The 20,129-nt window shown below is 39.1% G+C and overlaps 1 protein-coding gene across 2 annotated transcripts in view; it reads left to right on the forward strand.

Annotated features, from left to right (window-relative positions):
* Nucleotides 1-844: 844 nt before the first annotated feature.
* LOC101856905 (aspartyl aminopeptidase) overlaps nucleotides 845-20,129 on the forward strand; it is a 33,213-nt gene continuing 13,928 nt past the window's right edge. The window contains exons 1-6 of one of the 2 annotated variants that reach the window (XM_005101228.3): nucleotides 845-1,486; nucleotides 13,344-13,422; nucleotides 14,665-14,753; nucleotides 17,182-17,295; nucleotides 18,798-18,929; nucleotides 19,832-19,956. In XM_005101228.3, the coding sequence (XP_005101285.1) occupies nucleotides 1,484-1,486; nucleotides 13,344-13,422; nucleotides 14,665-14,753; nucleotides 17,182-17,295; nucleotides 18,798-18,929; nucleotides 19,832-19,956 (542 nt within the window). In that variant the 5' untranslated portion in view covers nucleotides 845-1,483. Of the gene's footprint in view, nucleotides 1,487-10,353; nucleotides 10,438-13,343; nucleotides 13,423-14,664; nucleotides 14,754-17,181; nucleotides 17,296-18,797; nucleotides 18,930-19,831; nucleotides 19,957-20,129 lie in introns of those variants that run through there. The other variant, XM_035970503.1, reaches the window with a different exon arrangement.

Genomic DNA, 20,129 nt, shown 5'->3' on the forward strand with positions numbered 1-20,129 from the left:
TCCCGAACGTTCGGAGAAATAGTGCCTAGCTTTATTTTCCCGAACGTTCGGAGAAATAGTGCCGGCCTTTTCTTTTTTACATGAATGAGGCATGAGGCGGCTGGCATCAGATCGGCAGATGAGGTCTGACGAAAAATTTAAAAATTTCAGCTGGTGGAATATTGGAAACACTGATCTAGAATCTCAAAGGTCTAGATTAGATCTAGATCTAGATCTAGATTTTTAGATCTACTAAGACAGAACATGTAGGTAGTAGGCCTGTGGGCAGGCCTGTCGAGAGGGGGGGGGGGGGGGGGGCAGGGGGGGCCAAATGCCCGAGGACCCGGGGGTTTTGGGGGGCCCCCACACACCGGGGAAAAAGAGAGAGAAAAAAAGGGGGGGGAAGAGAGAGAGAGAGAGAGAGAGAGAGAGAGAGAGAGCGGTAGGGCGAGAGGGAGGAGGGAGAGAAGAGAGCCAAGCAATAACCCCTCTTGGGTTGAAAAAAAAAAAAGGGGGGGGTTTTTTGGCAAAATTGGTCACCTTTTTTTTTGGGGGGGTTATAAAAACCCAGGGAACCCCGGGGGCGCCCGGGGGGGGGGGGGGGGGGAGGGGCCCGAAGGTGATTGCTACCCCAGGGCCCGACCTGGCTCTCAACGGCCCTGCCTGTGGGCATACAGGCCTATTATTGTACGGATACCTGCAGCACTTCGTACAATTTTGTGAGTATAACGTTGTACGGATAACTAGACAGAGTTGTTCGCACAATTGTGGTACAATAGGCCAATTGTACGGATAACAAGACAGAAAAGCCTAAGAAAAGAAACGCATGAAAGAAGCTATGAGTCCCCCGTCCCCCATTTCATTCGACATCTTAGCTCCCTCACAAGGACTATTTATTGATTCTGAGTGTCCATCTAGCGTTGTGCGTGAACGCTACAGGACTAGGCCTACAGGCTACAGGGCATAAAATTAAGGCCAATTAACAGCATTTGGCTACAGCAAAACGTTCGTTAGGATAAATTGCTGCTATCCTGTGGAACAGATGCCACGCCGGGGTCAAGTGTCAAGTTGTCAAGTGACTAAACTTGAAAACAGCACATCACCAGCACTCAGTCAGCCTCGAGTCGATCGAATGTTTTCTTGGGAAAAAGGGGTGGACTGGCTTACTCTGTTACTGTGAACAAGAGCACATTCAGGCAAAAGTTTGCAATCGTTGTGCAATAGGGAACCACTGCAAGAAGTAGAATATCTAGAGTCAGAAACTTTGAAAAGACCGGCTCGGGCATTCCATTTCCACTCTTCCAGTTCCAGTCCCTCCGATCAAGATCAAGATAATACTTCTATTTCTATTGTTTGTTGTAGTTGTAGGCCTAAATCTAGATCTAATCTAGATCTAGATCTAATATATCTAGAATCTAGATTCTAGATCCAGTGATCTCATCCGAGCAACAGCACAACAATCGGCTTTCTGCAACTGTAATACAACAGTAACAGTGCCATCGCAATGGTAAGTGCATTACAAGTAAAGTAGTAAAGTAGGCCTTCTAAACATGATCTGATCTAAAGTATAGAGAGTCTAGAATCTAGATCTAGATCTAGATCTAGAATCTAGCTAGGATCTAGATCTAGTCTAGATATAGATCTAGTATCTAGGCCTGGATTTAGATTCTAGAGATATCTGGAAGATCTAGAGATATTAATCTAGATCTAGAATCTAGATTAGATCTAGAATCTAGATCTAGATTCTATTCTAGATGGATCTAAATCTATTGGCGGACTATTGGCATGATTTTAAAAGTGCAACAGAGGATGATAGGCTATCATTGTTTCGGGAGGAATTCCATAGGAGCGACCACTGCACTGCCACTGCCACTAATAAAATGAAACAGCTGAGAGTATAGAGTGTATAGAGATCTAGATTCTAGATTGAGATCTAGAGATCTAATCTAGAATTAGAGAAGCAATATTATAATAGATCTCACCATCTGATGGCTATAGTATAGATATATGGTTAATTAACATGTGCGGGGTACGGGTGAGATTAGTTCTCATAAATATTGTTTGGCCGGCACTGTTTCTCTGAACGTTCGGAAAAATAAAGCTGGGCACTATTTCTCCGAACGTTTGGGAAAGCTGGGCACTATTTCTCCGAACGTTTGGAAAAATAAAGAAAAATTTCTCAGAACGTTTGGGAAAGCTGGGCACTATTTCTCCAAACGTTCGGGAAAATAAAGCTGGCACTTTTCCTCCGAACACTCTGAAATCACCCTTTCCCGCAAATTTCGGATTATATATAATATAGATTTATAAAGATCTATATTTATATTAGATCTAGATCTAGGCCTACCAAAGATTTAGGTCCAAAATGTCCGCAGTAAACATTTATGGTAAATTTTTACTTTCACTCCCGCACACAGATGCACTGTTTCAGGGGTCAAACTGCTGTACTGTTTGCTGCAGATCACACATAAAGCCACTAAAACTGTCGCTTATCAATTATTTTCAAGACAATTTCAAATCTAACTGTAAAATATCAAATTATATGTAAAAACAGGGGGGCATGCCCCCCTGTAACCCCCCAGATTTTCTTTTACACCGGTGGGGCAGGCCCCCCTGGAACCCCCCGATTGGTCCTAAGCATGTCTATCTCGGTTAAAAACAATCAAATATTTCAAAAACTATTAATTTGCGACGGAAATGAAGTTGAAATTCGTGTTCAGCGCATCAATATTTAGTAGAAAATAGACAACTAGTAGCTGAGTGTGAGACGGGAGGGAAAGTAAAAAAATATCACATTTATTTATAAAAGAAATGCTACAGTTCCAAACAGTTTTTCGCTACTGATATGACGTGCCGCCTATGGAGGGTGCTGCTCTTAAACTTAATGTGTTGTGTTCACTCGTGTGCTGTCTAGATCTAGATCTAGACCTTTGGAGGGTTATTGAAAGAGACACATAGAACTACGTGTGTTTGTGGCGGCGGCGACCAATCAATCATGGCTCGATATTTTGGCATTTTTTGGTACCCGAATCGGGGAATAAAAGTCAAAGAAAAAAAAAAAGAAACCGAACCTCTTTAAAAAAAAAAAAAAAGTTCACTTAGCTTCAGTTCGTGTCTCTGTCTTACTTGTTGTCAACTCGTTGATTTGTTGAATACATTACAGTTAAACATACGATTTGTGTTGCTGTTCCTCTTTTATTTTTCCCTCTTTGTGGTGTTTTATTTTGTTGGTGTGTAATTTTTTTTCTTCTTTTTATTGTTCTGATGTGTTGTTTTTTAAATTAATTTTGTTGTTGTTGGGGAATGTTGTAAATATATATAGTGTAACGTCATTTAATTTGATGTTCCTACCTTCATTAGATTCTAAATATAATATGTACATGTATAGATTAAAATGTGTTATGTTAAAGAGCGTACCACCCAAACCGATAAATATGTTCTGACACAGGCAGGCCCCTTGTGTGTGATTCCATAATTTACAGCTTAATAATCCTGTACTTTTTTTTGAAACGCACATTTAGGGTTAAAACAGCCAATCTTCTTCGGACAGGTGGACACACGCCCTTAAATTTGTTAATTTTTGTGGGGGGCTGTTCTAATTTTGATTTCATTCTGTTGTGAAACCTTTCTTTTTCACGTTTTTACACTTATCTAAAAATCTCTAGACTAGCTCTTGAAAATTGAAATAGATCTAGAATCAAGACGCAAAAATTTGCTCCTTCCCAGACCTTGCAGAATGGCAGAATGAAAGTTGGCACCAAACTCTCGCAAATAGGCGAAAAATCATGAGATCGGAAGCCAGAAACCGTTCGGAGAAATAAAGATCGGCACTATTTCTACTTTCTGAGAAATAGTCACTTCGTTATTGTTTTTGATGGGAGTGGTTGCTCGTTACTGAAGCCATGCTCTGTTGTTTCAATGCTAAGCTAATCGCTTAAGTATTACTAAGTCGTAGTCGTAGGGAGGAATTCCATAAAGTGACCACTAGCCTCCTAAAATAGATCTATAGACTAGAGGGCTAGGTTAAGGCAAAGTAAGTTTAGGTCTCTTCTTTATGGAGGCCCCTATACTGTATATTTTTTGTTTATAGAGGTGTGGTTTCTCGTTACGGAGGTCCTACAGTCGGCAGTGCATGGCGTACACGGTTCTTCGATGAATATGATACGACTGCCCCCTTTTTCCTCGAAAATAATTCTTCTTTAACTTTTGCAGGGCAGGGTCAGGTTAGGTTGTGTGAGAGTTGGGTGTAGTCTGTATTATAGTTACAGGGATAGGCTTTCATCAGTATTCTTGCGCTAGGTAGGTTGAGAGAGCCGACTAGAGGGAGACAACAAAAAGGGTGTTGGTGGTCTGGGATTCGTTAGGAGCTGGTCCAATTCCCAGCACAGTAGTAGTTTACTTTTATTAAAGGCCGGCTCTATTTCTCCGAACGCTCGGGAAAATGAACTTGAACTTTATTTATCTGAAGGGTTTCCGTTTTTGAGATTTTTTTGTTATTTGTGAATTGAGTGGCCGGGCGCGCATGTGTGTGCGTGTGCGTGAGTGTGTGTGTATAAGGTGTGAACAGGGGGGGTGGGGGGGTGGAGGGATTTTTGTGTGATTTAGTTTTTACTTTAGGGGTGACTTTATGCAAAATAGGTTACTGCCAAAGTCAAGCAGTCATGTTTTCTTGCAGTACCTTTTGAAGGCATTTTCAAATGAAGTATAGTGCGGGAACGTTGCCCAGGCCCTGCCTCAATTGAAGCATATCTGAATATTCAGACGTCTAAAAATCTTTATAGAAATCGAATTCGATGCAAAAAATGCTTTCCCACTTCTCGCATAGAATGAAAGATGACACAGAACTTTCGCAAATAGATCTTTACAAAAAATCTCGAGAACGGAAACCGTTCGGAGAAATCGTGGTCAAGTTTATTTTCCCGAGCGTTCGGAGAAATAGTCACTTCATTTATTAAATTTCAAGCCTCTCTATCTATATAAGCCTAAATTTGTAATTTATAATTACTTGGATTACTTGGATCCAGAGCTAGAATCATAGCAGGCGGCACATGTCAATAGCTGCTCACCTCTCCTTTCCAGCCTCCACCTCAAGGTCTTCCTGCTAATTGTCTCCATGAGGAGCTGGTTTGATTATAATTGTTCATAGCCTATGAAGTTCGCTTCTGATGAAAAATCCATAAATCTGTCTCGATGTGGTGAAATCAGGCTCTCGTCAATTTTTGGGCAAGTAAAGTTATTGAGAATCATCTGAAAGCTTATTAATTTGCTTTCAATGAAAAAAATACCCATCTGCCTTCAATAAAAATCAAGATATTTCCGATTGAAGGAGGACCTGGTTTTCTGTGGTGAAATAGTGAGAAAATGGCCTTCAAAGTTTGGTAACTCCAATAGCTAAAGAGTCCTTGAAAACTGAAAAATTACATATTTTGTGCCTATCAACATTTTTCAGTAAACATGGATGTTGTATATAATATATGGAAGTAAAAGGAGTTGAACTCAAAAACGAAAATTCGAAAAAAATTGCCAAACTGGCAGGAAAAATGCCTGTTTCTCCGATTTCGTTATTTTGATGAGCACCTGATTTCACCAGGATGCCTCACAACTGTTTCATACGTGAAAATAAAATCTTGATATTTCAGACATACATGAAATGTAAGCTGTAGTCAAAATTGTCATAAATTACTCCTCGCACTATATTTCTAACCGTCTGTAAGTAAGCAAAGTAGACTTGAATCATAATATTCCAAGACGTATATTTGGCCTGCTGCTCTTTGCCATCTATAAGAACTTCGCTGTGAAACACACTCACCATTGGCGCCCAAATAAAGTGCTATACACCAGCCTGCCAGTGTCCCAATAGCTGAGATTGCATTCTTGATTTTGTTCCAAATTGAGTTTTTAAGTGGTGTACACCCTCGTGAATCGGGATTTTTAATTTTAGTGCAATGCACAAGTCTATGCTACAACACATGCCGAGCCTTTGGTTTGTTTTGGTGACACAGTTTAAAATCAAATTCAAAGTCATTTTCTTTTCTATTTATTTTTTTGGGGAAAGTGTTTTTTGGCGCTCGCAACTGCATTAAAAGGTCATATTGAGCGCACTGGACACAAAAAATATTTTAAGTTGGAAGGAAATTTTTAATTTTACCCAGGTGGCGACCGAAAGGTACTCTTATCGATTTTTAACCACCAAGGCATCTTTAAAGTGCGCAACTTGCTCAAGAGACCTCAGAGATTTTTTTCAACGTTGTCCGAGAAGGCAAGGTGTAGATCTTTCTGTCCATAAGATAAGGGGTGTAGCCGAAAGACAGCTATAAAAAGGAGCCAAGGAGTAGCAGTAGAAAGGCTGCAGAAAGAGTCAGGAGCACAGAGGATGGGGCAAAGGAGGTGAAGGGGTGGGGGCAGAAAGTGGAGACGAAAACAAATGACAGAACATTGTGATTGTTATAGAGATGGAAAGAAGGTGAAAGGAAACTATTTTAGAGAAGAAAATTTACCGTTGGTATCCGAATTTGAACCCATGACTTATCGAATGAACCTCTAGGCCACGAGAGCCCCCCTATCCCTATTCTAACGGCAATATAATGTCATAATGCCGTTTCTAACTTTTTCAACTTTTAAATCATATATGTTTTCTGCTTGCTTTCCTAAACTAATGTTTTTATTGGTTTATATTTGTTTTTTTCACGTAGGGACATATACGGATAGCACAACATGTAATTAGTGTGGCTGAAAATAAAAGAACAAAAATCCGAATTTGTACCAGTCCTGACTTTGACTCTGACGTGCATGAACATTTTTTTTTTCAAGTGAGACTCTTGAATGGATCCTCTTGACCACTTGACCACTTGACTGGTCTTTTGAACTTTGTACTTTGTTAGTCCCGATCTATTTCACCAGCTGATATTAGTAGGGCCTATGGTGTATAAAAAATTTATTAAACTCGATATGGTGGTAGACCATGATTTGTGTGTGCTCCAAAAGTCGCCCAAGACCGTTTCGAGCTACAGGCTGATAATGACAATAATCAATTTTTTTTTTTTTACCAAAATGTGTTTCCATGAAAAAATGATAGATTCCCCCATTTTTTTACAATGTGCTCAAGGGTTTTCACTGATTTGACTTCTAAATATTTTATTTTGAATTATTTTGAGGGTAAAGTATAATAAAAACAAATAATGAAAACTGCTTTTAAAAGGTGTTAAAATCTATACTTGGAGCATGTTTCTCTATCTTGCCATGTTTTACCATTGAAATTTCATTCCTGATATTGATGTCCACTGAATGCCAAATTGGAAATGAATTTTCAAAGAATAAATACATTTAAAAGATCGTTTTAAAAAAGTTTGTATGTGTTCTCACATTTGTTAAACGTAAAAGTTAATTTTCTCAAAATTATATTTTTTTATCCTACCTCGCAAAATGTGCAGTATCTCAAAAACTGCTTGAGATATCTAAAAAATTAAAAGACCCCTGTGTTGAGCATCAAATTTCCTATAAGGTACAACTCTTAGCTCAAAGGAGTCAAAATCCGACTATTGGTACCTTTCTTTAAGCACACACACATTTTTCCAACAAGTGAATTGGCCAGTTGTAATCACATATATTGAAATTTGGGAATTTCACTCCTAGGATAAATCATGATTTACCACCATAACTAATGTAATAAATCTGTCATACCCACGATCCACTGTGGTCCATTCCCAGCCACTACTGTCTCCTGGTGGGTTGTGGGGAGTTAATTTAATGTGGTTTGACTTTGGCAGCATTGTTGAGCCGGTTTCTCTTTGACGAGCAGCTTGTTATGTCCTGAGTCCCTTGTGTAGGTGCTGAGGCATCTATCTTTTGGCATGCCATGTCATTGAGGCCTATCCCACCCAGGGGGGTTTTCGTCTGAAGAATCAAGGAAGATGCACAAGGCAGAGGGTATATCACAAGCCGACCGCAGGGAGCATTGAAAGAAGTAGATGAGAGTGATAGAGGAGGAAAGGATTGGGGGGAGTGGGGGTGGGGGGGGGGGGGGGGTCAGAAAGTGGAGATGAAAGCAAATGACGGAACATGATTAGAGAGCAGAAAAGGAGAAAATTTCAGAGATGAAAATTTTCTATCGCTATCAAGTTTCGAACTCGGGACCTATTGAATGAGAGGCGAACTCTGTATTGAATGAGAGGTGAACTCCATACCTCTAGACCACGAGAGCCCCTTGTAAAAGTGGAGCGAGGGAGAGTGTCTGTCTCTGCCTCTGAAGGGACTACTGGATTGAGCTTATTGTGTAAATGGTGTTTAGGACTGTCACCTCACCTATCTGTGAATGCTATAACTATGACACCTGGGTACATTTTGAGCTATTTCTGGCTAATATTTGCATATGTCACAAGGTGATGTATGTACATAAACAGAGATGGTTTTCTGTCCATCTGTTAGATAGGGCAACTCCCACCTCAATGGGATGCCATTCGAGGTAATCATCGGTCTCTGACAAAAGAGTGGCATATTATCTTGTCTCTGCACTTACTATGTTCTTTTTCTAGCCATTTCCAGCGAATCTTTAGATGGAGGGACTGTTGAGCGGGCGGTTACTAATGTAGGTCCAACTTCTTTTACTTCCCTCTTTTGCTTCTGTGTCTTTGTCTTACCTTTTCTCCTCTCTAAATGACTGCCTTTGTCATATGCTTCTCTTTTCACATAAACGGAGGGTCAGGTTGATCAAAAATAGATTCCCAACTACTCATAATATCACAGAGTGATTGTGGTGCCCGTCCTTTGGATTAATTGAGTGTACCATTTATAGAGTGTTTTACTCAAAATAAAAAAGAAATGTTTTGTGAGGCAGGGTGGTAAGATCAGAAGTGGAAGAAAAAAACCTGGCATTCTATAACTTTCTTTCAGTTTGGCAATTTTTATTTAAATTATTGGGGTTTTTTTTGCTTAACACCTTTTATGTCCATATAAAGATATATTTCCATGCGAATTTTACTGAAAAATGTTAATTAAATAAAGGCCCAAAATATGTACATTTTCTGTTTTCAAGGATTCTCAAGTTATTGAAGTTACCAAACTTTGGCAGCCATTTTCTCACAAATTTTACTCTGAAACTAGGTGACTCCCACCTCCTTCAATCGCAAATAGTACCTCAATTTCTATTTAAATTACATGAGTTTTTTTTTCGGCAAAGGCAAGGAAAATGAACAAGCTTTCAGATGATACTAATAACACCACACGAAGTCCGAAACTTGACGAGTGCCTGATTCCACGACATCGTGACACATGTACTTCCAGCTGGCAAGTATAGCCTCGTGCTAAGATATACATTTTTCTGAGCCAGATGTTCAGAATGTTATATGCAAATATACAAAGCAGTAAAGTGACAGAGCAACCATGAGAATGTAGGGATGTTGCCCCTTGTTACTCATTTTATGAGACAACAAGGGTGACTGATGCTTCTGTGCCCAGGAAAGGGTTGAAATTATAGGAGTGTGTTAAAAATGGGGTTGGTAATTAGGGGGGAGGGGGAAAAAGGGAGGGGGCTGATTTGGGTTCAGAGGTTGAGTATTTGTAGTACAACGAATTGGCCTGATGAAGGCTTTTAGGGTATAGATAAAGATTTATATACAGTGACATACCTGTGGTCTTCGCCTTGACCTTGAACATTCTCTGTAAGAAACTGGTCTGTCTGAGAGTTACAGCCAGAGCTGTGGAGTTGGAGTCGGGAGTCGAAAGTTTTTTTTAGTGGAGCTGGAGTCAGAGTTGTTTTAAAAAATTAACAGGAGTTGAGTTGGACCCAGAGTTGTGAGAAAATGAGGCTCGAGTGAAATCGGAGTCATAGTTGGGAAATAAGTTGTAAATGGGGTAGAGTCAGAGTAAAAGGTATGACTCCTGTCTCCAATATAAAGAACGACAAGATTCCATGACAAAATATTTTCTTGGATATCGTTCACACACACACACAAACACACACACACACACGCGCGCGCACACACACACACACACACACACACACACACACACACACACACACACACACACACACACACACACACACACACACACACACACACACACACACACACACACACACACACCTTATCCTTCTCCCTTCTCTCTCTTTCTCTGTCTTGGTCTCTCTCTCTCTCTCTCTCTTTCTGTGTGTTTCACTCCCCTTCTAACTCCTCCATCTCCTTTCATTCTATCCTCTACATTCTGTCTCATTAATTCCAGTTTGAGCAGGCCCTGCCTTACATTTTGGAGGTGTCTGAACTGAAAGTGAGAGTGGTGTGTGAACATTTCCAAGAATATGTTTGCTGTTAATGGTTAACATTTTCAAGGAACAAAGTGAAAGCGAGGAAACCATTTTGTATCAGCTTTTAGTTGGTGTTTACAGTTTGCAGCGTTGCTGTCCTTAAAAAGATAGTGAAAATTGTTACTTTGTTTGCCTGCTGTCAGTTTTCATAAGAAAAGGTAAATGAATTTATTGAATGAAATATCCCACGCGGCTGTGCTACTGACTGAAGTGTCTTTAAGCAATTCCCAAAGGGGGGACGTTAACATTTTCTTATGATGCACAGTGTAATTGTAAATGGGTTGATTCATCAATGTCATGCTCATAACTGTGCTTGAACTGCAGCATGGGACTGCTGCTTTTTCTTTCCTAGTCCTTACTATCCTCATTTTCCTCTACTTCTTTTGTATATTTGTCACACTCTTGTGACCCGCTATTTCTGGGTGCCTTGATAGTTGAAGCAGACTTTGTGCTGTGGAAGCTAAAGAGGTAAGCAGAGTAAGGACTTCTCTGTTTACATCCACCCCTTGGCGCTCATATGACCTTATGCAGTTGCAAGCACCGTAATACCTCTACTAAAACTAGATGAATTGAGTGAAACATACAAATAAAAGAAAAATTCCATCGGCTTATATACACATTCAGTTATTCTGTAATAGTTTAGATATAAAGGGAGGGCAATATCCCTCATTGAATAAAGTGTGTAATGGCAAGAAATTGATAAATGATCATTATCAATAGATAAGATCAAGATACCAAGGGAAATTTAATAGAGCCGCCGTGATCTAGTGGTAGGTCACTCGACTAACGTCAACTGTCCGGGGTTCGGTTCTTGGTTGTGTCGGTGTGATGATAATATGTGGTTCTGTCTCCTCATTGAATGACCTCACCGTGTTGATTTTCTTCCATTTACATTTGTTTTGTTGGGTTTTTTTTTTCCTTTTTCAAAGATGTTACTTTTCAGGTACTTTTGGAAAATTATCTATTCCATTTGGCTTTGCCTGATATTATGATAGAATGTGTATTGCTTTTCGTATTGTCCATTTTAAAACCTTTTTAAAAAAAAAAACTACTCAGATTCATTTGTGAACCCAAGCCAAGAGGTTGATTTATTTATTCATTTTTTACTCTCAGATTGATTTGTAAACGAAAGCCAAGAGATGAATTATTCTCTTTTTATTGATAGTTGTATAATAAATTCAAAGAAATTAGACATCTAGTTTTGCTTTGTTTATGTGCTTTTTTTTTCATGAATAAACGGCTCACTGCATCTAGACTGGAGCCGGAGTTGGAGTTAAAGATTGTTGAGGAGGTGGAGTCGGAGCCAAAATTGATGATCATGGAGGAGTCGGGAGTCGGAGCTGGAGTCAGTTTAGAAACATAGAGTTGGAGTCGGAGTTGGAGTCAGAATAAGTTTTAACCGATTCCACAGCCCTGGTTAGAGCCTTTTTTAACTTCAGGCGTCAGTGTCACACTTTTTGTTGGTTTGTTTGTTTGTTGGTTTGTTTTTTTTGTCCTGTGTCCTGATTTTGGTGCCGATATTTGTAGGTTACGTGAAAATGTATTAACATGGTGCAAATTATGTTTCAAGAAAAAAGAAACAAAAGAAGCATAACAAGAAAAAGAGGAATTGTTTAGTCGGTGATGATGATGATGATGATGATGATGATGGTAACGATGGTGATGGTAACGATGGTGATGCTTTAATGTTTGAAATAATGTGGATGTTAATCTTAGTCTTAAGTGTATTTCACTTTTTGTTTGGCGCTTACTCTGGACCCCACTAGGCTGTCCTGGGGGGCAAGACACAACCGTCATTCCCAACTCCTTGCATAGAGTGACTGTTTTTTTGGTTGTTTTTTTAAATTATTGAATTCTATCATCGGGGGTTCGAGCCTCAGCTCGGTCCGACGTTGTGTCCTTGGGAAAGGCACTTTACTCGAACTTCCCACTTGGCTCATTCCTATCGGAGACGGACGTTAAACTCGGAGGTCCCGCCCCTTAAATAACCTCATAGTGTTGATAGGGGCGTTAAACCTATACCATTTCACCATTTTTTGAATTCTATCATATAAGGATAACCAAAAGCCCCCCCCTCCCTGGGGCAGTGCCACTTACTGAAGTGTCTTTAGACCATTCCCAAAGGGGGCACATTTCTCGTTCTTATTCACAGTAGAATTGTAAATGGGCTGATTCAACAATGTCATGCTCATAACTGTGTCTGAACTACAACAGGGAACTGCTTCTTTTTCTTTCCTAATCCTTACTATCATCATTTTCCTCTACTTCTTTGGTATGCTTGTCACACTCTTGTGACCCGCTATTTCCGGGGTGCCTTGAAAGTCAAAACAGACTTTGTGCTGTTAAAGCTAGAGAGGTGAGCAGAGTCAGCCCGATTCCCTGTAAAGACTTCTTTGTTGATGTCTTTCCCTTGACGCTCGTATGACCCTATGCAGTTGCGAGCACCGTAAAACCTCTACCAAATAGAAAAACAAAAGAAGCTAACTGGACAGATTTACTTTGTGACTGTGTGCCTCATGATATGTCATTCAAATAGATGTGCCTAAGAACCTGCTTTTTTGTGTCCTGATGACCATAGTTTCAGGCGTTGATCACTGTCTCTTTTATACTGTTCTCTATATCTAGATTCTCTTCATCTGAAGTTCAAGTCTACAAAAACTTGAAATGAAGATTCCTGTAAGAGGTCTAAAATTATAGACATGTATTACCTTTTTAAAAATATATCTCTTGATTTCAGTGCTTTCACTTTTTTTGCTTTTTCTAAAGTAATGAATGTGGGTACTCCTGGTTGTTTACTTTTTCAGTGACTGTCTGTACTCTTTACTCATAGAAGGCACAGATTAAGGATACTCCCAGGAATTTGTGTTGGAAGCAGTACATTTTGACATGACATGCTATGCAGATAGTTAAACAAGTTTCTGAAAGAAGAGGAAATAATGATTTGTCTGTGAATGCTACACTTTTGATACTGTACAGTGTGAGAATTTTATGGATCAATATTGTCACTGGTGTCTGACAAAAATAAGATAAAAATTTGATCCACCTTCTTAATCTTTATTTTCAGGGTGTATCTCGAGAGAAGTTTCTTGCCAGTGCGAAGGAGCTCTTGTCCTTTGTCAACAAATCGCCATCACCTTTTCATGGTTTGTACTCTTTTGTATCATATCTAACAAATACTTGATTTTTTTAAAGGAAACTGCAGTTTTAATATCAAGAGCAGGTCTCTACTTCTACATTTCTCAGCTCTCAAAAGAGTCCAGGTACTTGGGTCACAACTTTTGTTGTGGGCTATTGAGGCTTGTCTGAGACTAATGATAGATCTTAGATGAGGTTAATAAAGCCTATTAAATTTTTGTTTCTATGTAACTTGAGAAAATGCTGTAAAGATAAGTGTTAAGAAAGCTGGAACACAAATATTAGACATCAACAGTGTTTGGGTTGTTCAGTCCATACTGTTATTGTTAGAGCAGATAATGTATCGCTGAAACGGTACTGCTGAGAATTTCATAAAAACTGTGTGTGTAGAGTTTTTCTCAACTAATGAATTAGTGTTTCTATGAAAAAGATACAAGATTTTACATCAAGAAAGCAAGAAGGGTAAAAAAGTGGTTGCTGCTTCCCTACCCCTTTCTATTTATGTCTTGTTGTTATGGATCCAGACGTTTTATTTCTGAATTAAGCTATTTATTTATGTTTTATCATATGTTCAAACCGTGTCCTTTAGTAAATATGCTTGATGAAGTTTCAAGCAAAATGGAATCGTCTTGTGTACGAGACATTTCTTTCTTTCTATTTATAGATTTTGTACATTTATTTGATTCCAACATTTTTTTCCATCTTTGCGATTGTGACTTTTGCTATTCGTTTTAAAAAAATTTCTTGAGTATGGAAGCCTAGAGTGGGTGGTTGGCGGGTGTTCAGGTGTGGTTTGCTTCTTCTTTCCTATAAAAAATATATCGTCCTTATATCTCCCCCCCCCTTCTTTTTTATGTTTGTTACTCTCTTGTAACACCTCTAATCTTCTGGCGCTCATATGACCTTATGCAGTTGCGAGTGCCGAAAAACCTCTACTAAAACTTTAAAAAACCCAGAAGCCTAGAATATTTTAAAAAAGACTTATCACCAATTGTTAAGTCTTTTTATGAAGCAAAAGTTAAATAAACAAAAAATGCCTGCAAATGTAAGCGAAGTATGGGTATAATGTTGACAAACCTCCTATTTATTATGAATATGAAGCTGTCACTCACATGCCATCCTACCCCATGTGAAATTTCAGTGGGTTCAGGTAGAAAGCACATTTTAGGTGAACTTTGTATATTGAAACAAAGTCTGTCAGCTAATAATGTAAAACATTTAATTTAGGAATCTTTTATCCTTCTGTTCAGCTGTTGATGAAGTGAAAAAGTCTCTGCAGAAGGTTGGCTTTCAAGAACTGAAAGAGACAGAGCAATGGACCATTGCTCCTATGAAAAAGGTATGTGTGTGTGTATGTGTGTGTGTGTGTGTGTATGTGTGTGTGTATGTGTGTGTGTTATGATCTTAAATATAATAATAATAGGTTACATTATTTAGAGCGTGTCCCAACTTGTTGGCAGTGTTGCAGGGCAAATTTTTCTTTTGGTTGTTAAGAACGAAACAGCTTTTCTTTCCCAAACAAATCCTGTTATATTTTTAAACATTCTCAGCTTTTTGGAAAGCATTTTATGGAAGCTGCCTTTTACAAGTGCTCAGATACTAACATACAGGCAAGATCTTTTTCTTAATTCAGTGCCCATTCTCACTTGTATAAAATGAGAACAATTTGTATAAAGTGTCATTCTCAATGGCACAGTATTATATATCAGTATTGGGCACAGACTTGCAGTCAAGCCTGTGACCTTTTAATTGCAAGTCTAGCAGCTCCACCACTAAATTCTGACATGGGTGGTTGGAGGGCGCCACTTCTAGGTCCTATGATTTTTCTTTCCCCCTTTTGTTTCTATCTGTCCTACTCTTTCCCTGCATTGAATGACCTTTGTTGTGTTGATGTGTTTCTAGTTTCTCATTACTTAAGCAAAATCAAGATTATCATATTTTTCTTTTAAATGAATGCCATTGCAATATTTCTTCAACAGTAGTTGGATGCCTAATCTTTGCCTTTCGTGTGAATAGCTCTTGGTATGCCTAGTCCACAAGTCTTTAAAAATGTCACACCACTTCATCTGTCTCCGATAGACTAGGGGAAACAGTAGAAGAGGGGAAAGAAGTAGAGCATACCAGTGACACATTCTAACCAAGTGCTGGAAAAGAGTCTCACATAAAGCTTTTGGTGAAGTGGAAACCGGTAATGGCAGTGCATGAAGGACAAAGCTATTTGCATAGCCATACAAACATGAATTGCAGAGATGTTCATAGCAAGTAACTGACTATAAACGGACTATTGAAAAAAAAAACCCTAACCCCTCCACTTGGTCCTGTTATCTTATCATCTTGTCAGTTACAGGTGCCTTTTCAGATCCAAAAAGGTTGATAACTGTCTGTCAATGATTGTTTTTGGCCTCTCATAAGCGTATTTTTGGCCTCATAAGTATAAGGAGGCTATCCTGTATTTTGCCAGTGGTATAATTTTGGTGTAAGAATTGTTAACTTATTGGGACTATCCACTGTCCTTGGACAAAATGTCTCTTTACTGTCTGTATGATAGCCTACTTGTGTCTAAAGTTTCTATTTACTAACGTCTGTATATTAATATACATACTACTACTACTAATAATAATGGACTGCATTTATATAGCGCATATCAACTTACGAAATGCTCTATGCACTTAACATGAAACATATTATGGAATTACAAATCTATTTTATAGGAACATAGCATTACATATGTGTGCACACACATACTCACACGTGCACGCACCCATACACACATACACACGTACATACACACATACATACATACGCACATAAAAACTCAGGACAATCTACAGCTTGGATGGATTCTGTCTAATCAAAATATGATGAAAATAGAAATGCTTTCAGTTTTTTCTTAAAAATTTCTAGATTTTCTGCTTCTCTGATAGTTTTTGGAAGCCTATTCCAAACAAATGGAGCAAAATATGAAAAAGAGCGTTGGCCGTATGATTTGTAATTTATTTAAGGTTTAACAAGGGTTGTTTTGTCACTTGATGATCTGAGCGTTCTAGGTGGTACATAGGGTGTTAAAAACTGTTTTAGGTAGTCAGGTGATAGGTAATGACTTGTAAGCGCTTGTAGCACTTTAAACAGATTTTATATATGATACGCTCTTTCACCGGGAGCCGGTGTAGTTCTTTTTTAATAGGAGTCACAGGGTCATGCTTTAATTTCTTAGTAATTATTTTGGCAACAATATTTTGTACTCTTTGTAATTGTTGTAACTGTTCATCAGGTACACCAGCAAGTAAGGAATTGCAATAATCAATCCTTGACAAAATAACTGATGTTATTAAAGTTTTGGTGACATCAACAGATATATATTTTCTAATGCTCCCTATTTTCTTCAGTTATCAGTTGAATATATAGATTTTTTACAAAGATTAGGTACATGGGATTTCATTGACATATCTTGGATGTTTATACTGTTGTCGATTTCATTGCATGCACTGCTACGAACAAATAATATTTCGATGTTATCCTCATTTAATTTTAATTTGTTCTTGAGCATCCCTTTTCTAATATCATTGATACATCTGGCGATTCTATCTATGAAATTGTGTAAATTTTCAGTAGTAGTGAATCCATACAGCTGTATGTACATACAAATATACACTGCAGTAAATATGATTTGTTGTGTTCTTGTTCATGTGACATTACTTTGTCTGGGACTTGAGTAATTTACTACAGTCAGTATCATTGTGTTTGTGTTTTTTCATGTTGTGTTCTAGTACTATGTGACCAAGAATGGGTCGGCGATCATCGCTTTCGCTGTGGGCGGCCAGTACAAGGCTGGAAATGGCTTCAGCATTGTGGGAGCTCACACAGACAGCCCTTGCCTCAAGGTTGGGAATTGTAGTGATCAGTGTTATACTCACAGTCGGAGTACAATTGGCTTAGTTATTTATTTTAGAATTCTACTTATTTGTACAGGCAAAATGTATGTTACTTGTTTTGTACCCTCATAATTGGAGGATTTTGTTTCATATACTAAAAATCAAATTGAGGGAGACATTTTCCTGCTCAAAGTATTCTTAATCTCTGCCACTCTAGGATCGTCAGATTGGCATGAACCCCTGTTCTATGCTCAGAATATCTTTATCTTTTACAAGTCGAAAGGATATTCATTGAGTCACATTTATCTATAAATACTGTAGTCTCCGCCTAAGATCCCGCTGTTTTAAGAAAACAGAATATTTACCATACAAAAGTCACCCCTAAAATCCCGCTCTGATTCGTTCTGAAGGGAAACATTCGGAGGAGATCCCGCATTTCAGATCATAATTTACGGAACAAAAACCCACGCAGGCACAGCTGATCAACCAATAGTGAAAAGTTGAGATTTACTGAACTGCCCGTCACATAAAAGATGAGCCACTCTTGTGAATGTGATCACATAAACGTTGTAAAACTCGATGAAATGGTACAATGTTTGCCCCACACGGGATCACTCCGAGATGTGAACTGATCAATGCGTTTGTTTTCCCTGAATATCGCACTCGCATCTAAGATCTCCACCTAAAACTACATCACTCTCTGTGTGGGTAAGGCCTACACGTTTACTCCAGGCGGGATCACATTGAACTGTGAACTCTTCCCTGATCTTCGCAGCTGTAAATTGTCTCTATTCGCGAATATGGGAGACAGACTAAATTTAATTGGTGTTGTCACAACGTAATAGTGCGTAACGACAAAGGCGGGGGGAACTCGGTCAGAGATGGAAAGCCATACATTTTTTACAGGTAATGGAAGAGGAAGGGCAACTGGATAAGCATAGAACTTGAGACTCTCGATTGGATAGTAAGTGTAAATGGCCTGCCTCATGCCACTGTGATTGGTCATCCAGGTTGACCACTCTTTGCTCGCCATAATATATCATGAACCCACTCAGGTGTCACGTCAGTTCATTTTAGAGTGGAGGAAGATCATTTTTAACAGTTATTGGCCATAATAATATGGGTTAAGATAGATTCTTCCCTCGGTCCAGCGACTGAGATCCTGCTCACCTAAGATCCTGCATTTTCCTTGCTCCCGATCACCGGGATCTTAGGCGGAGACTACAGTATATATATAATGCCTTTGAGTTTCTTTTTTTTAATGAATTTTTTTTTTCTTAATTGACAGAAGGGTAAAAATGGGTACCAAAATGGCGTGGTCACTGTGAAGAGAATAGTGGCGCGGTCACAGTGAAGAGAATAGTGGCGCGGTCACAGTGAAGAGAATAGTGGCGCGGTCACAGTGAAGAGAATAGTGGCGCGGTCACAGTGAAGAGAATAGTGGCGTGGTCACAGTGAAGAGAATAGTATAAAGAGGAAAAAGTTTACAAGGTCATTTTCTTTCTGCTCAGGTGAAGCCAGTGTCTGCGAAGACTAAAAATGGTTTTTGCCAAGTGGGTGTGGAGTGCTACGGTGGAGGAATCTGGAACACGTGGTTTGACCGGGACTTGACCGTAGCGGGAAGAGTTTTGGTCAAGGACAAGGTAAGAGTTGAGACTGCTTTTACCCCTCTACTGTTCTCATTCTTGTCTGACTATGTCTGCTCATTTATTTCACTTCCTGTGCATAAAGCAGCCTTCTCGTATGCTCGTTTTTTTTTTCAGCTTGTAACTTAAAGTAAGTTGTGACGTGTGTTTTTGTTCATTTGCACTCTAAAGTGTGAGTGAAAATAAATTTTGTCTTCTTTTGTGGTAAAATGTAAATTAAAGTAAATTCTGACTTCTAACTGTTCATGCTCTTCGACTTCAATGGTTGCTCATTTGTTCAACTTTCTGTGCACATAAAAGCCTTTTAGTGTTCACATTCTTTTGCACTTAGTGCGAGTGAAAGTAAATTCTGACTTCTGATGTTGGCTCTGACATACTTTCTTCACTAGAAATGACAACAAGGCTTCAGCTAGGTGTCGGTATTCTTTTTTTTTATTGGTAACAAACTAACCATTAAAGAAATCCTATGGCAAGTTACTGGAGGGTGCCACTGGTTGGTAGGTCCTGTTTTCTTTTCCTCTGATATTATTGTCTTTCTTTCTTGCTCATTCCCTGCACTTAATGACTAATAATTATGTAACAAGTCGCACGGGAGACACTAGTCTAGGAGTCAGCTAGTTTTGGCTGGGTTGAATGTTAGCTCGCGAGTGGTTGGAGGGTGCCACGGGTAGGTCCTAGTTCTATATTTTCCCTCTGTTGTTTCTATCTGTACTACTTTTCCCTGCGCTAAATGATCATTGATATGTTTCTCTTTGTGCTTCTCTAATGAACATTAGCTCTTTCTTTTTTTTTTTCCACCAGTAGGAATAGTAAATGGTCTCTCATGTCTTTGACAGACTAGTGAGTAGAAAATTTGTGCTGTAAGTGTCTGCAGTGTATGTTTCTTCCCTTGTTAACAGACCAGTGAGTCAATTGAGTCGAGACTTGTGCACATCCAGCGCCCCATCCTGCGCATACCTCACCTGGCAATCCACTTACAGAGAGACATCAACGACAGCTTCGGGCCCAACAAAGAGAATCATCTGTGAGTTGTCTCTCTCTCTCTCTCTCTCTCTCTCTCTCTCTCTCTCTCTCTCTCTCTTTCTCTCTGTCACTCTTTCTTTTTATCTTTCTCTCTCCTTTTTTTCTCTCAGTCTGTCTGTCTCTTCTCAGTCTCTCTGTTTCTGTCTCTGTCTCTGTCTCTCTTTCTCTCTCTCT

The sequence above is a fragment of the Aplysia californica genome, unplaced genomic scaffold (assembly GCF_000002075.1).
Source record: "Aplysia californica isolate F4 #8 unplaced genomic scaffold, AplCal3.0 scaffold00275, whole genome shotgun sequence".
NCBI lineage: Eukaryota > Metazoa > Mollusca > Gastropoda > Aplysiida > Aplysiidae > Aplysia > Aplysia californica.